Below are 20,958 nucleotides of genomic sequence, written 5' to 3' on the forward strand. Positions count from 1 at the left end.
CGATTCCCACTGTCGACCTTTGGCTGATCACCGAACCAAGTAGTCTGGAAAATGGAACAAGAAGAAAAAAAAAAGAAAAAACTTTTTAATTTATATTAAACACTTAGTCATACTTTTCAGCAAAAGGTTATATTCCGAACTGCCTTCGGCAGTTCGGAAGACACTTGATGGACCTGTCTGTGCGAAAGGCGTTCTCGGGTCGGCCTTCGGCCGACCCTCGACCGCTTGCTTGGTCAGTGAACCGCCGACACCGGGAAGCGAACTCACGTTCTCTCCGTGCAAAGGCGAGTGTGCAACCCACTACACCAACTCGTGCCCCACTTATACATAGGTGTTGAAACGTTTTATCCAAGGAAATTGGGTCAAAACACTTCGTCATTTTTTGGACAAAATGCTTCATTCACCATTGAAGACTTATACACTTAAACACTTAGACATTAATACTTGTTCTTTTAACTGAATAATATTTGGAAAATCTTTGCCTGCATTGGGATTTGAACCCAGGACCACATCAGTGGCAGACTGATGACTTAGCCACTGGGCCACCAACCTGTAAGAGAAAGCAGTAGTACTTATAGTTTTATCCAAGGAAATGGGGTTAAACACGTTGTCATTTTTGGGCAAAATGCTTCATCCACCATTAAGGACTTATTAAGTTAAACACTTAGGCATTTTAACTTATTCTTTTAACTGAATATTTGGAAAATCTTTGCCAGCACTGGGAATTGAACTCAGGACCACACCAGTGGCAGACTGATGACTTAGCCACTGGGCCACCAACCTGTAAGAGAAAGCAGTAGTACTTATAGTTTTATCCAAGGAAATGGGGTTAAACACTTAGTCATTTTTTGGACAAAATGCTCCATCCACCAATGAAGACTTATTCAGTTAGACACTTAGACATTAATACTTATACTTTTACCTGAACAATTGTGGGCATTAGAACTTATTCTTTTAACTGAATATTATTTGGAAAATTTTTGCAGGCACTGGGGTTTTAACCCAGGACCACAGAGGTGGGAGACTGATGACTTAACCACTGATCCACCACCCTGATTTAAAAGCAGCAAAGTAATAGATCAAGTTGTCACACGTAAAGTGGCTATCGCCGATTAAGCTGATAACCACCTGCGCTAGCGCCATTATGTCTGGCGCAATCCTTTGATTGTTATTTTTCTTGAAGTGTTATTGGGTCACGACCTTTCATCGCTAGAAAAGGCCAATCATAAACCTGCCATTTAACCACATCCACTTAAAATCGCACCTTTTCTATCAGGTCAATTTTATTAGAGCACTTTCAACATACACGACGGGTGTCCGACACTTGCGGGAAATGGTCCCTTAAAGAAAAACACTGCACCTGCTTATTTGAAGTGTGAATTGGAATGTACCAACGGACAGGGGTGTTTCGGACGGGACCTTTTGATCTAGCCCAAAGTCAGCTGGGATATGCTTCAGCACCCCTCGCGACCCTAATGAAGATAAAGCGGCTAAAAATGGATGGAATGAAACTCCAGAGGGGGATAAAAAAACACGTAATCTCAGCATCACTTCAAACTTTAAGAATTTATTTCGTACAAGACGAAAACAATCTTAATTAAAAAAAAACTACTTTTTTCAGTATTCTTCGTAAGGCCATCTTGTGAAATACATCAAACAATTTCAAGCCGTTATCTAACATTAAAACCACAGCAAACGTATTAATAAGTATGATAAGAACATGCACATTATTTCACACACACACGAATAAAGGCAATAAAACACATAGCACAAGTAGACGATTCCAAACGGTTCACAGTCATTAAAATGTCGGATTTCCGTGTTTCAACGGTTTGACTTTAGTATACAGTGGCAGGTAGGGCTTCTCCACTTTGGGGCAAAAGCGTTTGGTGTGCGCTGCGGTCCCGGTGGCTCCACAAAGCGGGCACACGTATTCACTCAGGATGGGACACAAAACCTCTCCGGCGTCGTTCTTCAGCCTGTGAGCAGTGTACACAGTCTCAATCTCTCCATTGCGCTTACAAAAATTGCAGCATTTGGCCAATGAGTCTTGGAGAACCGATCTCTGACGCTGATGCGACTCAGTCACCCCCGAATGATGCAGGCACCTCGCTCCAAAAGCCGGGAAGGCACTGACAATGTCCGGGTCTCTACTTGGGTATACAAGCCATCCGAGGCACGCGTTTCCCAAGCAAACAGGTGAGGAAGCATTTGGTGGTGGTGGTGGGCTTCTTTTCGCGTAAATCGGGTGAGAATCAATCGCTGTTTCTCTGTCATGTTGCCAGGTTGGAACTTGGGTGGAGGTGTTCGAATCCATGACTGTTCGGATCACCTGCGACAGTCCCATATAATCCTTCCACGGCTGAAAAGCCTTTCCATTAGATTTCGTCCAGGCCTGCGAGTTATTCCAATTACCCCGCGTCATGATTCATTCAAATGCTCCGTTAAATGGTAAATTTTGCCCACCGTATCGACATTTAAAAGAAGTTGTGGGCGCGATCCTTGTCTGAAACACGCTTTGAATTGTATGTAATCCCGGAAGATATTTATGGCCCGTGAATGAAAAAAAAAACTAAAGTGGGCGGGGTTTGAACTTTTAAAAACTGCATTTTCACTTTAAGTGAGAAAATTCCAAATATCACCTTTTTTGTCATATATTACACTGGATTTATTCATCAGAACACATGTTTATTATTTAAGTCTGGGCTTTATTTAGCTACTTATGCGGCCTATGTCGTTCTTAAAGAGATTTTTTTTATGAAGGAAGGAAGGCAGAGTAATTTTAAGTGTAATTGAATTTTTCTCGCTCCTTGCTCCTGTTATTTCTTTAAATAGTATAAATAAATATCTTAAGTCATCCGGTGGTGTTGTGGTACGAGGCAGGATGTTTTGTTGTTGTTGTTTTTTAAACAAAACAAAAATCCCATCTGTTTTTAGTGTTGATATGCGACTGCATCTGAAGAATGTAAATTTCATGTATCCTAATAACTGCTTTTATTTGAACAGGGACTTGTAAATAATTGTTTTTTTTTTGTTTTAAACCAATTTCCCTCACATTTGAGTTGTATTATTTTTTCTCTGAGCGGGGATATGGGAATATTATCATACATGTTTGTCTTAAAACCTACAAGGTACAGGACAAGAAAAAAAAGAGAAAATATTTTATTGCTTTAAGAATACAACCTATGATTTTTTTTTTAAAAACTGCTGCGAGTAGAATAGTCTCAAAATGACCATTTTAAAGATTTGGCTGGTGATGTGTCCCCTCTGTATGTCCCACGTTCCAGTTTGCCCGACCAGTTGGTTCCCTCTTTGGTTCTGAAAACAAAAAAACAAAAATAGTATAACAGGGTTCCTATTGGTCCTTTAAAATCATTAATAAAAAATACACGTCAATAAAGTCTTAAATTGCATTTAAAGTCATGGTAGGCATTAAACTACCATATAATATATTTAATGCCAACGGGGATACAATAGGATACACCTTAAAACGCACTTAAATGTACCACATAAATGGAGATTTGAAACAGAATAAATATGCCATTCTTGGAGCAAAGTGTCCGAGAATAAATTTCACAATAGAACGGTACAATTATAATTTCTCAGAATTCTGTCTATTATAAACCCTCTCCAATTCACCCTAAAAATATTTTTTAAAAGGTCAAATGACAAAAGAAATTGTGAATGATAACGAAATCAAGTACCACTTGCTTTATTTACCCAAATACACAAAGATAAATTTTTTCTCCAATAATTATTTTTTAATCCAGATTACATACATTACGATTTAAATGCCGTAAATTTAAATTGCACTGCATTTCGTAAAGTTGTCTCAAAATTCAGAAATTAGATTTTCTTGACGTTTCATATTTTTGCCCTTACATATGGTTTTAAAATTCCTTCAATTTCGCATGTTAAAACGAGATTAAGTATAGATTACAAAAATGGTAAATGTTATTATACGATTTTTCCATTACCCTTTTGGCCTCCATATAGCTATTCATTTATTTTTGTCATTTAGAAGTAGATTTATAAATAAATATACCTTGTCAATACAATTCAGTGTGTTCAATTTCATGGCTCGATTACCCAGAAGTAAATAGGGACATAAACAAAATGCAATAATTTTCATTCACTACTCTAGCTAAAAAGAATATTTGAAAATTAGAAGAAATAAATAAATCGAAACGTCTGGAAATCGAACTAATTTCATATGCAAGTGTTTTCGAAATGTATTCCCAGTCATACCTTGCTATTGCGCATTTCAAGGGGCAAGGGAAACCGTATAGTTGCTCTCTTTTCTTTATATCATAAACGAGCGCTTTATATCTGCCTTTGTCATGTAAAATGGTCTGATTTATTCATTTATTTTTAATTATAAGTCGCGAAGGCTTTTCGTCAGCAAACTTGATAGGAGCTTCTTTTTACGAAAAATCTGAGATACACATAATTATACTGGTGATTTAAAAAAGTGTGTTGGTAAGAATGGGTAAATAGAAATTAAAAGCTAAATTTCAAACGGATTAAATCCAACAACAACAACAACAAAAATACACCCAGGCATTATTGGAAATAAAACCTTTCCAAAATGTATCCTCATTTAATCATTAAGTAACTGCTTTTTTGTCCATATCCCGTTTCTTAGTAAAGTGATTTTTATAAAGCAGCCAGTATGATAAGACCATTGAAGGTACAAAAGAAAGTTATCGAAAAGAAACCTGAGTCATACACATAAGATAACCATAAAATTTGACTTTCATTGAAAATATCGAGTAAACTATCTTAAATATTTTTTTGCGCAATTAAAAAAGCCAACTGTACCGCACATAAGTTACCATTGGCTTGGATTCCGTCTCGTGGGAACCAATAGGACCAGTACCATAGTGTCCAGAAATTTACAAATAATTGTATTTAACAGGTTTGTTTCAATAATCAAAACAGACATTGACATTGTTTTGCTTGTTGCTGAGGAATCCTTTAAATTTGTGCGAGTGTGAAAAGGAAGAAGATGTAAGGTCATCATTACTCTACTCACCTGCAGTTGTTGTATGGCAGGCTGAGGGTATCGTATAGCTCAGGAGTGCTGGGTGTTATATTTTGTTCTATTCCTAAATGGCATCCTGAAACAGTCTCCGGGCTTGACTCGGTAGACACACAACCCGATATGTTTGAAGACCCTGGACCTAAGAGATCCAAAATGCTGTTAGAATTTTATTCCGATCTAATTAACATAAGTGTTAAACCAAAAACATTTTGGGACTTCAACTACAAACCGTATTTTCCGGAATGTAGGCCATACATTTTCGTCATAGTATGGCTGGCCCTGCAACTAATACTCAAGTGCGACTTAAGTATGTATTTTCTTTTCTCTGAGACCACAACAGCATATATTTACATATAAAGTACACCTCTACTTACGAAATTTCTGAACAAAGTTCTGGACCCAAATAAATTTGTAAGTAGAGGTATGACTGTAAATTATTTAGCTGGTGTGACTATAGACCAGAAAATACTACAGTAACTACACTACTTGATGTCAGGTGTTGGAAGCTCCCAGTTAGTGTATAAGTAATATTTTTACACTTATAGGAGACATTTTTGTAGTGCATTAAATTGGGTAAGAATAATGCAAGAGTTGAGATTTCTATCTTACTGAAAAGGGTGCAGTCAGTGTTGTAGCTTGCTGCACTGTCAGTATAAGATTGAGACTCCTGCAGAAATTGGTCCTTCAATAGAGACCCTTTCTGATTTTCAAAGTCACGACGCTGTTTAAACAGAAATCAGAATTTCAAGGAAATGAACAACATGTTTACCAATTTGAACATTCTCACCTCACGACTTAATCTTATGGCAGCATCAGTGAAGGACTGCCTCTCCATTTCAAAAGTCCGTTTCTGATTTTGGAGATCTGCCCAATGCATTTGGAGACGCTCCCATTCTTCCAAAAAGTATGAATCAGCAAGCTCTGAGGGAACAGGTGACACAACACTGTCCTGCAAAAAGAATACTATTTAATAGCAATAATAACAATCACTATTTGTGATACTATACAAGTACCAACATCATGGAGACCTGCAGTATTTGCTGTTGTAGTTTGACAATTTGTTGACTCTCTTTCAGTTCTGTTTCCAGCTGGGCCAATAGTTTGTCGTGGTCAGTGCCATCGCCAATATGTTCTTAACACAAACAGAAACTGTAACTTTTCTAAAACTCATGGAAAAGCACACTTATTTCATTCACTTTCATAAAAAAATAATTCTTGCTCTTGTTCCATCTAAAGACATTTAAGACTTGAAATGTTGTACAGCACTTTTACCTTGGCTCCCAAGTTCATCCAGCTTTTGCTGAACACGTTTCCAACTCTGAACCACGCCACCTGTGACGTGGTCACCAAGCATATCCTCAGTTTCAGTGAATCTTTGCTCTTTGTTTGGAGATCTAGTCATAACACCCTCAGAGTTTGACAAAGTCTTAAAAAACAGCAACAAAATATAATTAGTTTTTATGTTCCTTAAGAGAATTAAATAAAATTCAACCAGACATTTAAATTTTGGCAAGCTAAATATCAGTAAAAAAAGTATTTTCAAATTATTTCTAGTACCATACAACCAATCCTACCAATTCATAAAGAGAAGGAACCACAATCTAATTATAAGATAAGCTCCCAACTGAAAGAGGTCAGTTTTGGTAATTGACCATATTTCACTTTTGGGGAGATGACTCAAGTTAGAAAAAATTGCAATACTTGAAACTCTGATTTTGAGACGACTGACACTTTTCAGTCTTATTTCAATGCAAAAAAAAAAACGTCTTATATTCGGATCAATACGGTAACACCCTTCCTTGCTTGTGTCTGGTGAAAATGATGGATGGCCAGTGATTGTTTTAATAAACCTCATCAAAATCTGTGTTGTTGGCTTAAAGATTTAATTGATTTAAAAAAAAGATCCCCTTCTACTTCCTTACTTCCTCCATGTCAATTCGAATGGCATGTAATAAGGTAGTGAGGCAATGTCGTAGCTTCATTGCTTCCCGTAGCTCGGCTTCTCTGCGCTCCAGCATTAAACGAAGCGCTGCCTCCTCTTGCCTGACCCAAGGACAAAAGAAATAAGCAGTTTGAATCAAATATTACTCGGGTAAAATTTGTCAAGACTAAAGTTTACTTTGCAGTAGACCGGAATGACTTGATTGATGCTGCATTTTTGCCCCGGCCCCCAGGTGGAAAGTTCAGAACTTCAATAGCTTTAGAGAAAATGATAAAAGAATATTTGACATACAGCCCTCAAGCTGCAATAAAAAAAAACCACTAACTGACTGGGTCCTCTCTCTTTGATTTTGTCAGACAATTGAGTAAATCGCTCTTTCATTCTGTTGCTTTGCTTCTCTCTGCGTTTCAGCTCTGCTTCATAATGGTTGATCCTCAGCTGCAAACGGCTATTCTGGGGAAAATGAAAAATAAAAAGTCTTCATCATTATCTTTAAGTACAGTGTTCCAATGTGTAGTACTCAAGCATGCAACTAACTTTGACCCGTTCACTTTTCAGCATGGTATGAAGTCTAGCGACCTGCTCATCCATTTCCTTCAGTTGCTCCTGGAGGTTAAGATTTTTCCAAATGAGAGCGAATCATTTGACCAGCACAGCCCAATATAGTACTGTCATTGTACGCACCCTGAGGGAATCGGTTTGATTGCTGCTTTCCCAGAAGGAGATGGTGCTGGTTGGGATTTTGCTAAAAAGCTTCTGGTCCATGTCTTTGTAGTCTGAAGAATTGTCAGAATACAAAAGGTAACTTTCCATTACATTAAAAGGGAGTACTTTACTCCTAGGAAATGACAATTAACAATTAACAATTTGATGTCGGTAGTAAAATGGAACAGTTTTTTTTTTGCTTGGGTGGGTGATTTATTCCATTTTTATATTAGGACAACTGGTGAGTTTGTCCCCCTGAAAATGCATATCTTGTGCAAAAAACATGAGTTGAGAACCCTGTGGTTAAATGTGAACATTTATTCGTAAAAGCAAGAGAATTGTTAGGGACTGCAAGCATTCATCATCACAGCAATCACCACAATATTATAAAAGATAGACAGAAGAAATAGCGTCCCATGTATTTGATCATGCAAAAGGTGCCGAGTTCATCTCCATTTAGTTATTTCTTCATCCAAACAACAAATTGCATGTAGAGCACGGCATAGTTTCAAAAGTTTGGTATTATTATATTTGGTATTTCAAATGTTTTAGTGTTAGCCATTCTTTGGTGGTTTATGACTGATTTTGTTGCAAAGCACATCTTATTCACCCCAAAAAATCTCAGTCAAGTATTTGTATATATTTGTCCACATTTAAATCAGCAGGCCCCAAGCTTACTATACTTATAATTAAATAAAATGGATATTATTACCTGAAAACTCCTGCTTCTTTCCAATTCTTTTCTGAGGAAACCTGGAAGCCATCTGGAAGTCACAGTTTGCAAGTCAAATTTGTAATCAGGACAATGACACCTTTGAAATATTTCTCTTCATATGTAAAAGTTATATCAACCAAAAATGAAAATGTCAGCATTACTAAAACAAATAACTGTGATCTCTTGACATTTTGTGTTGTCTTATTTTGAGCAATACAATTCTATTGGGTGAGGTCACACAGGTGAGAGCAGTTGTTCTAATTAGCAGTGAATGCCAAACTAAAGGTAAAAAAACAACACACATAATTTGATGATTGTTTTCTTTTGTGAAGTAGTGACCAGACAACATTGTAAATGCAAAAATGACGACACAGACAGTAATTATTTACCAATTCCCATATTTATATATAATATATAGGGTGACCGAGTGTTTAGTGGGTCGGCCTCACAGTTCTGGGGTCGAGGGTTTGATCCCAGATCGGTCCTCACTGTGTGGAGTTTGGCACTAGGTATAAGTCTGGTTGTTCGTCTAATTGTGCCCTGCAATTGGCTGGCCACCGATTCAGGTTGTCCCCCACCTGGTGTCTGTAGTTAGCTTGGAATGGCTGGGATGAACTTTAAAATTTACATGACACTGCTTTTTCCTTTTAAAAAGACTTATTTAAAAGAGTATGTTTTAGAATGCATTACACAATGGTTTAGCCATAACCCTTGTATTCCTTCTAAAAGGACATGTGCGCCTGCAAGTATGGCACATGGCAAAGCACATGACTGTTGCTGTGTGTACAGCTCAACACAATGAGCTTTGCTTAATTCCCTTGATGAGAGTTTGCATCATTTATTGTGAACAGCAAAGACAAATTATTGCCATAATAATTATTATACAGTCACAGACACACACACATCCATACCTAGGGGCAATTTAGAGTGTCCATTCAGCCTACTATGCATGTTTTTGGAATTTGGGAGGAAATTGGTGTACCCAGAGGGAACCCACGCAAGCCCGGGGAGAACATGCAAACTCCACAAAGGTGGACCGAACCTGGATTTGAACCCAAGACCCCAGAGCTGTGAGGCCGACACGCTAACCACTCGCTCCACCGGGACCCCCTTATTTACAGTACATGCAGATTAAATTGTTACAATATATACTTTAGGTTGGAACTGAAATAAGAGAGAATAATTAACAATGATGCTCAGAAATCATTTGTCAATTCATGTATAAGAAATTTAATTTCTAAAAAGTGTGTCAATAATAGCAAAGATAAGAATGACAGAAGGTAACAGTAGTATAAAGGATTTGGTTGTACTTCATATAATTCCTTTTGGGGAAAACATGTCATACAACAGGTCTCTTTTTTTGGCTATACAGATTTATAAAGTGATATCCAATAATTTGCTAATCAGATTGCATAAGGCGTGTCTTAGACATAACAAAGTATAAACTACAAGCAACACAAGCATCTTCCAATACATTTACAGTAGATCTGTACCATGAGAACATAGCCAATGGCCATTGCTATAAATATCTGAACCGTGGATCACAACTCATAAAATAAAGAGCTGGGCGATTATACAACAAATCATAATCATGATTACCATTTACTTTTAAAAATTGATATTTCAATCACAACAATTTATTGATTTCAAACAGTACCATTTTTTCAACTACCAAATGTCAACTATAAATAAAACTTCAAAATGTTCCCTAGTGACTCAAGTCAACCCTACCTTATTCGCCAAAGGTTGTCTTTGCTGTTTCACTATAAATCACTTGCTCAATGTATTATTTGTCCTCATACTTTATGTTCTACTCATCCTACATTCACAGAAGCATGGTGCATGCATGAAGATACAACTATATAGAGGTTAAAGAGTACAAAAATATCATCACTGAAGTTCACAGTGTTATTTTTTGAGAATAAAGAAAAAATGCCTGTGAATATTTCTATTGCATGCCTGTATCTGTTCTTACAGTGTGTTTGTAACAATATTTGTTGCTTGGAAATAAATGGTTTTAAATTGTGTGCTGCCGTTAAGATGGTAATTTTCTGGGAGAAATCGAAAACCATTTGTCATATTTAAGTATCAATGTTATCCCTATAGTTGGCTATTTCATTTTACAATAAACTTCAGAATGAGGGTCAAAAAAATTAAATTATTTGGAGGTTCTGGTATCTGCCAATGTGCATCCAACTCATAAACAGCAGCATTTAGTGTGATTTTACAAAACTCTGGAGTTCCAAAGACTTTGTAGTGCAGCACATTAGTTAAATTTCTGCATCTATAATACTATTAAGACCGATAGAGGCCTAGTTTGGAATCATAATTAAATTCTGATGAACTGCCCAGCCCTAACCACAAGTAAAATTCAATGCTTTGAGTAAGCATGTCTGCCCTCTTTACCAAAATAGCACAGGATTTAAATTAAAATCTGCCTTTATCTATTACACTTAATATTGTAATACAGTTGGACAGCAATTGTCCAGTAAAGGAAAGAAATACTTCAAATTCATTTGTAACAGTGGTGTGATTTCTTGACCATTTTTGGACTTCACAAGTTTGGTCCAGCATAAGAGTGATTTGTGGATTGTTTTAACAGACAAATGGACCAACCCCTCGTCTGGAAACCACCCATTCTTCAGTTGAGGAGGGATGTTAGCTGGCAGATCTACAGCAACATTAGGTTAGATTGAAAATGGCCTTAGTTTTTTTAGAAATTCTTCATTGTTGTACCAGGCTGAAAGGGAAAATGAGAACAAGTGTAAAGGGAGAATCAAAAACATTCATAGGCAAACAATTTTGTTTTCCACCTGATGCAAATATATAGCTGGGATAGGCTCTAGCACCCCCCACTACCCTTGTGAAGATATGCGGTTCAGTAACTGATTATATATTCTTTCTATATTTGTAGTAGTAGTTAAAAATGAGTTTTGATCTATAAGTTGTTTTACAGGGGTGCCCTGGCGGATGAGTGGTTAGCACATCGGCCTCACGGTGGGGGACCTGGGTTCAAATCCAGGTGGGTCCACCTGTGTGGAGTTCTCGTGTTCTCCCCGGGCTTGTGTGGGTTTTCTCCGGGTACTCCGGTTTACTCTCACATTTCAAAGATATGCATAGTAGGCTGATTGAACACTGTAAATTGCTTCTAGACACGAGTGTGAATGGTGGTTTGTCTCCTTGTGTCAGCTGGGATAAGCTCCAGCACCCCCACGACCCTAGTAAGGATAAAGCAGTTGAGAAAATGAAATGACAAGTTGTTTAACAATTACCATAGAACTACGTATACACTTCAAATATGAGGTAGTGTCAGGATGATTAGTCTCACATTATTATATATTTGCAAGGAATGAAAATGTGCATTTTTAAAATTCATTTACCCACTTTTAAAGTAGAAAAGGTCTCCTATTGGTGCATTTGATTCAACTCTCACTGACAGTTTCCATATTTTTAGCTCACAGGTTAGCGGAGAGCCACATGCACCCATCAAAAGAGCCGCATATGGCTCCCGAGCAATATCACTGGGATTCGGTTCGACAACCTACCTCAGAAAAGGGAACATGATTTTGGTGGTCTATAGGGATTATCGCTTGAGGGGACACCGACCAAGAGGGGGTCCTTAGAGGCATTTTGCAGACAGAAGTTTCTCAATTCGGCAGCAGCCTGGGACACCTGCCAGACACATACGTCGTTAGCATATGGAAAGCAACAACGTTGTATTTAAGTGTAAAATATAAAGATAAAAAGAAGGGGAAAAACACAATAACAGCCCCCAGTGTTATTCGCATAAGGGTTGTAACAGTGGACTATCTGTTGTGTGTCAACTACAGTGTTTACACTCGTCTATAGCGAGTCTTGGTCACGTAAAATAACTTTGTCACACAGTAAAACTTGAACGTGTCGAGGCGGAACTGGAATGGCAAAAGTTATTCAAGTTTAGTTAGTTGAGCAAAATTGCCTAATACAAGGGTACGAATAGTTTGCTCTCCTTAGTGTAAATTTAGAATGTGGAAGTGTGTTTATTCACTGGATCAACACAGTTTGTCTCCGCCATTCAGCAGTTGCTTAGCTTGTTGCTCTCTTTAGTGCTCTGTCCGTGTCGGCCGTTGGTACCTTGATCCTACGGATGCTGGCCTCCAGTCGGAGCTGCTTTACGGCCCTCTGCGCGATGATTAAGTTGTTGCTGGCGTTGTTATTAGACATGACGATAGCTGTCAGGGAGAAAAAAAGTCAAGAGCTCGGTTGGAGTAGTACACGTCTACCAGGGAGAGGAAATTGGTCCGAAACACTCAAAAGCGGTTCCACCAATGGGATCCTTTGCTTCCAAATCGTCCCACCCAGCAGGGCATTCTAATTGGTTTCTTGCATGTCAATCAAACGCCCCCTGGTGGAAAAAACAGACATGGTGAGTGAGTGCCTGTCAGTGTTGTAAAGCCAGCAACAGATGATATAAAATAAATCTTGGGCCCGCGGGCCATCTGGGGCATGGAAATCATAAAGAAAACAATATTTGTGCACAAGTAGCTTTGGACATTTGGACACTTATTTAATTATTATTATCTCTTCTTTTCCTGTGTCTGTGTTCTCCCCTTCTTGCTCCTCTCTCATTTTCTGAACCGCGTAATCCTCATTAGGATTGTGGGGGTGTTGGAGCCTATCACAGCAGGGAAGGGGGGGGGACACACTGAATCTTTGGCCAAACATTGATTTAGATCTATAAAAAATGGAACATTCAGGGCTTTAAATCCAGTTATTTTAATCCATTTACTAAAAAAAAAATCCAAATATTATATCTAAAATGGTCCGGCCCACATGAAATCAAGTTGGCGTTAAAGCGGCCCGCGAACCAACCCGAGTCTGACACCCTTGATTTAGAGTGTCAAATCATGGATGAACACTGCAAATTTTGAATAAACTGGATTTCCGATAAAACCCACACATACACGCAAACACAAACCTCTTTTGAAAGCCAAAAAATAATAATAATTGAAGCCCTTTCAATCCAATTGATCTAAGTCTGTGATTTTTGGGACTTTCGGCTTATTACCCCTTTACAGAATTGCAGCTTTCTGTCACTTTAAGTTCATACGTTTCTAAAATGATCTTAAAATGTTCCTCCCATTATGTCAAATTCACCCACTGGACATTGACATTTTGGACACCTAAATAAACCCGGGATGATGATTGTCTAAAATGCTACAGGCTCTGCTCACAATCACATCCTGTCAACAACACCTTAAAAAACATTATTACAAACATACATTATTAATTCATCCAGAAAAATGACCGTCACCCTCACAATGAAAACTACCATGGTAGTATTTTCCAGATTTTGTGTCAATTGTTATAGAATAAATTTTGTGATGCATTTTCCAGAATACAATACTCTTTTTTAACAACAATAAGGGTTTGGGAAAGATTTTACCCTTTTTAATTTTTTTACAGACCCTGTAATGCATGGTGCACTATTTTTGGTTAATATTGTTTTGGAACTTAAATAATAATTGATAACTTAAATTCAATTTATAATGTGATATAAAATATAGTTGTGTAATTAAAATTACTACAGACACTAAGTACAATTCAAAAAAATGCATTTATATTTTAAATATAGGAGTCCCTGTTTTTTTTGGTTGAACACCACCCTTTCCATAACTGAAAATAGTGAAAAATGCCAGTAATAATGTTTCCCAGAGTTCGCTGGGATAAAACCTCCATATAGCAAAAAAATCAATAAAAAAATCCAGACAGATAAACATTCTCAATTTTTGTTCTTTAATTGCAATTCTGCAAGTGAAAATTCCACATGCACTTTTGAGCATTAGGATAGTTTCCGAGTAATTCATAGTCTGGTTCAATTTGTTGTAATTTAGATGAACTTCTTTCACTTTTGCTACTGATGATGCTGTGTACTGTACCATCCAAACTATGTTTTGCTTTTCCTGGGTGTCATTCAGATGATTTCTTCCCTGAAGATTAAAATGAATATGGGAGAAAATATCAATAGTTAATCATTCAATTTTCTCACAATGTAGCTTAATATTTATGTATAATACATGACATGCTTACAAGTGATAGGACCAAAGGTGAGTGGCTTCATTGGAGCAGAGTTTGCGATGGAGCGTTTTCCTCTTCTCAAGCAAGGCTACGCGGTGTATCATGCAAGCATAAAAAAGCAACTGAGTATTATTATGACAAAAGCCTTATTTACACTCTAAATAATCTAATATTCCCTGGAAACCTCTTTTAATTTGTAATATTTATGGGGAATGCCTATCTTAATCCTGTCAGAAGCTGTCTGTGATTTTGAAGTGAAGTTCATCAAACAAAGACATCCTTTGATAAAAGTAGTCTAGTGCAAATCTTGAAAAATCATGTAAAAAACTTGTTCTTGAATTATTTCTCCGATTAAATTATTTTATCAAATTTTGGTGTGAGATGGATTAAAATTGATTTAGGTACATATATAAAAATATTTAAGGTAAACTTGTGTAAGAATTTGAACTACTCTTTCTTTCTTTTTTTCTGAAAAGAGAAAACTGCGAACTGTGACACATTTTTTACCTATTGACATAAAAAAAATAAAAGATTCAGTTATAATTGCCTCTTCTTCCTTTTTTGTCATATTTAATGACATGACTTGCTATACACAGGCTTTTTAAAGGAAAATACCTACTATATGTATTTTTTTCATGAAAATAGACTCACTACACGATTATTTTAACAATAATATCAAAAGCTTTACTAAATATGGCCAACCATACCATACAATGTCTTTTTGGGGGGGAAATGATCTATACATGGTCATTTTTTAAGGATTTTTTTTTACTATATTGCTTATCCCATTTTAAATTAACCTCAGAAATCAACCTTAGTAATAACAAATTCAACAAATTACTTGATGTTCCCCAGGAAAAAAAAACTTTCCTCCTGTTTATTGGGCTTAAAGTGGTTAATAATTACTGTGAATGAAAAGTAATAGAGTTTATTACTCACCGGAATACAGGTGTATCTCCTCTGGTCACACAAGCTGAGACTACAGTGGAGGTAAACATCTCGATATTCTCCATTAAGCAGGAAGAAAAGGGCAATGAAACGAGCCCGTAGGGACGAGCCACTCTCAACCACGGATACTTGTTGGTGATCAGCTGAACATCTAATGAAAATTTGTGTTAATTGTCATCTTTTAATCTTAACTATCCCAACTAAATAGACACATACTTGTCGTGGATGAGAGAGTATCGCTCAGGGTTGTCAGGGTTTGTGGAATGAGAGGCAAAGCAATCCTCCAAAACAACAGCCAAGCTGGGATCTTTCTTGAGCACATTGACACCGACGTATAGTGGTGAGCCCACGGGAAGGTGGGCCGCACCCTCTGAATAAGTATCGGTAAAGTTGGAGTTCCGGAATAGGACCATGGAGGCTTTGGCTTTGAGTCCTGAGCCGGAAAGATGACTATCCAGACTGTCAAATAGAATAAACATAAATATCTACCGTATTTTCACGACTATAAGGCGCACTTAAAAGTCTTAAATTTTCTCCAAAATAGACAGTGCGCCTTATATATGGAAAAAACAGAAAACCAAAAACGAAAAACCCCCACTGTCGGATATTAAAAAAAACACAAACGCCTGAACTGAAACAATACTGTTAAATATGCAGATGGCATCTTAGTTTACAACATCTTCCATCATATAGCTCCTCCCCCACTGCAAGATTTTATACAAAAAAATCCAAAACATCAACAATGGCTGGCTCTAGAGGTGACTGTGTAGTGAGTGCTTCGTACCTGGAAGTCAATTTTCACGACTATAAGGCGCACTTAAAAGTCTTAAATTTGCTCCAAAATAGATAGTGCGCCTTATACTACAGTGCGCCTTATACTACAGTGCGCCTTAAAATACAGTGCACCTTATATATGGAAAAATGTCATTCATTGAGGGTGCGCCTAAAAATGTGGTGCGCCTTATAGTCGTGAAAATACGGTATATCATAAAAACATTGAAAAAGTACTATATATATATATATAAACAAGATCATTGACATACATTTAGCAATACCATTAATTGAACATACAGTTGCATCATGGTAATAAAATATTGGAAATTATAACAACTTACTTTAGAAATGGTCTGGCCGCCACATTTAGCCTACTGTCTGTCTCCAAGGGATACGCACACGAGAAGGGAAGACTCATAGCGGGGGAGAAGAATGTGTGGTTCAAAGGGTAGACAAATAAACTATTGGAGTAGATTGCATGTGTGCTGTTTGTCTGAAAAAAAGTCATGAGAATATTAATTTATGCTTTGACTGTAGGGCTCACGTTATTGGCGATAGGATTCAATAGTTTTTTCATCGGATATTTACTGTGAATTGACTTGTCGTTGAATTTGTTTAAAATAATTTGTTCATTAGTGAGTTAAATCATTTATTTACATCTTCATGTATACATTATTCGGTTGTTTGCAATTTTTATTAAAAAAAAATCTTCGGAACAAATAGTATTGACTCTAAGGGACATGGCTACTAAAATACAAGATGTAGTGTTTTTACCGTCAGTGTGTTTCCGCAGGTATCTGCCTGCGCATCAAGTTCGTACCACACAATATTGTCTTGCATCCTGACCCAAGAACAATTTCGCACTGCAAGGTTGCCAGACTCTGGGTTATAGCCAGCTACTTTTAGGAGTGCTGAATCCAGGCCTACTTGAATTTTGTCGGGACCACAAACGAGGTGGGAAGGCTTGAGTGAAGCCTGGGTTCCTGAACCAAATATACACACAGTCATGGATTTATTCCTGTGTAATTATGTCAAAAAAACACTCAATATACTGTATAGAAAATAAAAGTTACCTTCACATACAACACTGGCATCTTCCCTGTGACCACAATTGTGGCTCCCAAATCCAAGATGTCTGCAACTTGTTATTGAGGTTTCATTTCCAAAACAACGGACATCATCCAACCAGATGGGTCCATTGCCCGGTCCAAAAGCTGCACTATGCAGTGCTGATTGAGCCCTGCCGCAGTCCATCTGTCTGCACACCACTTCGGCATTGGTGAGTTCCCATATGTCGTCACACACAGTTCCCCAACGTTCATTATGGTAGACCTCAACCCTTCCAGAACAGCGGTTGTCAGAGTTGACCAGCCTCACTGGCGAACCAGCTTGCAAAACAACAAATAGATATATAGAATGAAATTGGGAGAACCTCCAGAAAACTTGACACTTTATGATCGATTTCCTCATCCATGTACATGGAAATTGTTAGTTCACTACAGTGGTACCTTGACATACGAGTGCTCCGACATACGAGCAATTTGAGATACGAGACAAATTTTGATATACGAGCAGACAGAGTAGTAGAGAAGAAGGGATCAAAATTTAAAACAAAATTAGAATAAAATTTAGTGTAAGGTTAGATTAAACTTATTTTTGAGTCTGTCTGCATCGTTATCCAAGTTCATTTAAATTTGTATGTTATGTTTCGAGTGCGTTGCCGTGCAAAAAGTACCCCCCGCCCTCTGTCCGTCTCTGTCCCCTCTGCAAAATCAGTCTAATTTTAATAATATGAAACACATTTTAGTGCTATTAAACCACAAGTTATTTGTTACTTTGTTAATAGATGGCGAGTTAGAACAGATAAAAAATCTTTTTCCAATCCAATATCCTCTTTTTGGTTTTTTTTTTCAGAGAGTTGGAACAAATTAATTCGTTTTTACTTCATTTCTATGGGAAACGTTCGATTGAGTTACGAGAAAATCGACTTACAAGCTCAGTCCCGGAACACATAAAGCTCATATCTCGAGGTACCATTGTATTACAATTAGCTCATCTTACCTTCGCAAATCACTCCAGCATCTTCTGAATGATGACAGTTGTGTGATCCGACACCTTGGTGAGTGCACTCACTGAGCTTTGATTCACTTCCAGTGCATCTTACACTATCCAACCAAATGGGTCCTGTGCCTTGTCCAAAATGACCCGAGTGGTGTGCTGCCAGGGCCCTTCCACAGCCCAACTGCCTGCACACCACTTGTGCATGATTCAGGTCCCAGATATCATCACACACTGTTCCCCACTGGCCACGCAGGAAGATTTCCACTCTGCCAGAGCAGGAGCCGTTCCCTCCATTAGCCAGACGGACTTGTCCCTCATCTACTGTGGCGTTTGTTGGTCTTGTGTAAGAATGGGTTGTAGGTCTACCAGCGGTTGGTACGGTATGATTATGAGCTTCTGTATTGTTAGTGATGCTATGGACTGTTGTTGTTCTGATGATAGTTGTTGTGTGAGGGAGACTTGTTGTTCTGTGAGTAGTTGTCCTTTGGGGGACAGTTGTTTCTGGCCCCATCGAAGAACCTTCAATTTCAGGTGTCGTTAAATAACTTGTCTCACTAACCTCTGAGGAGAAAACAATTTTGTGAGAATTAATCACTCTAAACAGTCACATCAACAAACCATTAAAAATATATTTTTTTGTACCTGCACAGTATGCCTTAATACAGGCGGGTGGTTTCACCAATTTGTAGACATAGTAGTTGGAAGCTGCTGTAGAGCAGAGCTTCACATGAATTATTGATGTATAGTCACAGCCGTTGTTGTAGGAAAAACACACTTTACGAGATTCAATGAAATCAGACTGTGTGGGATTTGGTTTGTCTAGCGTCAAAGGTTGAATGGTTCCACATCTCATTATCGGGACTATTCCCACAGGAATACGTGCGTTTTTTTGATTGAGGAATAAACGATACCAGCCTTGAAATTCAACAGTTCGGTCACATTTATAAAAATTATGATGAGGGGGTCTATATTGCGTTGAACGCCAATTGTCAGCAAGAACTTTATAGGTCTTGCAGGGGTCAGCGCAGCTTGTGCTATTGTTTTCAATGCAGTCCATGCCTGCTGGACAAACTGTGTTCCCGCATTTGAAGTTGACTGATGAGGACAGGTCAGATCTGGAAAGGGAGTCAGGCTGTAGGCATTTATAGGAGCCTGGTATGTTTTGGCAAATCCCAGGTGCTGTGCATGGCGTATAAGAAAGTGAGCATTCGTCAATATCCACGCAGCCACTGGCAGCGGACCACTTGTAGCCTTGGCTGCAGCAAGATTCTTTGCTACAGATTAAGCTATTGTAACAGCTTAGACCGTCACCTACAAAGCCATCTTTGCAGACACATACGAAGTTGGTCGACGTGTCGGCTTGGTCATGTGACTTTTGGCAAGTGGCTTTCTTATGGCACACGTCACAGCTGGAAACAACAGAACCTAGGTGCAAGATATAAAAACATAACTCAAATGATAACATGAATAATAGGCCAACCTGTATGTAAATGTTGTCGTGTTGAATGCAATTGAAAGGCTTGAGGAATGTGTTAGTAAAGCCATCTTGTTTGCATTTAGTAGTTATAATCTTGGAATTTTCAAGTTCTAGTTATCAGTTCAAAAATGGTTAATTGGCTCTTTAACTAAAGGTTAATATATGGTCCAAAAATGAAAAAAACAAAACAAAACTGTGGACCCACGTCGCCTCAATCAAAATCATGGTATGACATACCCAAAGACAAAGTTTAAAACTTACATTTTTCATTTTTTAATCATTCACACTATATTTACACACAGTATACATTAAACAAACTACTACTGTCTTTCAAAATTACGTAAGACACAAAATGGTCAAAATAATGCAATTTTGAAGTCCTACTCCTCCACCATTTGTGAACTGATTGACTTGAAAATTGGTAGACAATTTAATACGGCCCAGCATTAATTAATCCTCGGACCTTTAGTTTAAATGTTTTCCTTTCTTTTTTTTTGTATCAGGGCTGATTAATAGATTGGAAAATTACAGTTTCTAGTTCTCCAGGCGAGGCCAGTCATTAAAAGGCATGCACTCACAACACAGAATTATTACTACTTGTTTGTTATGAATTATCAACAAGAAGGCATGCATATTATGCAAAATTGTGCTTGTTTATTTTATCCTAGATTTAAAACACAACAAAATAATTTGCATTACTTCAATTCTACCCCATGTTTGTGTAAGACAATATTAAACTAAAGTGGAAATTATATTTGTACTATACCATATCCTCTTGTAATGAACTGCAAAATTAGGAACAATAATGCTGCTTCAGTCTTCTCCATAATGGACCATTTGTCAATTTCTATGTAAAAAAAAGAAAAGAAAAACAATGAATATTGTACACAACATGAAAAGTAACAATATATTTTCCTACCTTGTTACCTTGAAAAGTATGGTGTCACCGACCGAAGGGTGAAGAAAAAGTGAATGAATTTATAGGCCAGGCTTTCTATACAAGATGTCATACAAATGAATCATTTGTCAAACACACAAACGGGTCATTGACAAACAATTGCTCGGGGAATTCTATACATGTTACATATTAATCAAAACTAATCCAAACTAAATAGACTTCATGATTATTAATCAAAGTGAACACATAAGAATCAACACCCATGTTTGTTTATCGAGTCAAATATAAACTCAGATTTAAAAAATCTTATATATATATATATATATATATATATATA

General features: G+C 37.5%; 4 protein-coding genes across 5 annotated transcripts; all 4 read right to left on the reverse strand.

Moving 5' to 3' along the window:
* Positions 1–1,541: 1,541 nt before the first annotated feature.
* On the reverse strand, positions 1,542–2,544 carry nanos3 (nanos homolog 3). Its single transcript, XM_077719894.1, has one exon. It carries the CDS (start codon positions 2,423–2,425, stop codon positions 1,802–1,804), a length of 624 nt encoding a protein of 207 aa, XP_077576020.1. The 5' UTR covers positions 2,426–2,544; the 3' UTR covers positions 1,542–1,801.
* A 602-nt stretch (positions 2,545–3,146) lies between these two features.
* LOC144198727 (afadin- and alpha-actinin-binding protein) lies at positions 3,147–8,764 on the reverse strand. Its single transcript, XM_077719895.1, has 12 exons — positions 8,404–8,764; positions 7,671–7,762; positions 7,524–7,592; positions 7,316–7,439; positions 7,164–7,242; positions 6,967–7,087; positions 6,317–6,470; positions 6,073–6,176; positions 5,832–5,993; positions 5,654–5,765; positions 5,036–5,183; positions 3,147–3,318 (listed from the first exon to the last, which is right to left on the reverse strand). The coding sequence occupies exons 1-12, from the start codon at positions 8,453–8,455 to the stop codon at positions 3,225–3,227; spliced, it is 1,311 nt and encodes a 436-aa protein (XP_077576021.1). The 5' UTR covers positions 8,456–8,764; the 3' UTR covers positions 3,147–3,224.
* An 848-nt stretch (positions 8,765–9,612) lies between these two features.
* On the reverse strand, positions 9,613–12,717 carry LOC144198358 (guanine nucleotide-binding protein G(I)/G(S)/G(O) subunit gamma-10). Its single transcript, XM_077719317.1, has 3 exons — positions 12,520–12,717; positions 11,952–12,078; positions 9,613–11,146 (listed from the first exon to the last, which is right to left on the reverse strand). The coding sequence occupies exons 1-2, from the start codon at positions 12,607–12,609 to the stop codon at positions 11,953–11,955; spliced, it is 216 nt and encodes a 71-aa protein (XP_077575443.1). The 5' UTR covers positions 12,610–12,717; the 3' UTR covers positions 9,613–11,146; position 11,952.
* Positions 12,718–14,160: 1,443 nt separating this feature from the next.
* Positions 14,161–20,920, reverse strand: LOC144198357 (uncharacterized). 2 transcript variants are annotated; one of them, XM_077719315.1, is made up of 11 exons: positions 20,643–20,920; positions 20,490–20,570; positions 18,889–19,671; positions 18,247–18,807; positions 17,259–17,573; positions 16,960–17,168; positions 16,527–16,678; positions 15,628–15,870; positions 15,403–15,562; positions 14,476–14,551; positions 14,161–14,375 (listed from the first exon to the last, which is right to left on the reverse strand). In XM_077719315.1, exons 2-11 carry the CDS (start codon positions 20,548–20,550, stop codon positions 14,356–14,358), a joined length of 2,580 nt encoding a protein of 859 aa, XP_077575441.1. In that variant the 5' UTR covers positions 20,551–20,570; positions 20,643–20,920; the 3' UTR covers positions 14,161–14,355. The 2 variants fall into 2 exon arrangements, with proteins under 2 accessions (XP_077575441.1, XP_077575442.1); XM_077719316.1 differs by lacking the exon at positions 20,643–20,920 and having other exon boundaries at positions 20,490–20,629.
* Positions 20,921–20,958: the final 38 nt, after the last annotated feature.

Source organism: Stigmatopora nigra, chromosome 6 (genome assembly GCF_051989575.1).
Source record: "Stigmatopora nigra isolate UIUO_SnigA chromosome 6, RoL_Snig_1.1, whole genome shotgun sequence".
In the NCBI taxonomy this organism is placed as follows: domain Eukaryota; kingdom Metazoa; phylum Chordata; class Actinopteri; order Syngnathiformes; family Syngnathidae; genus Stigmatopora; species Stigmatopora nigra.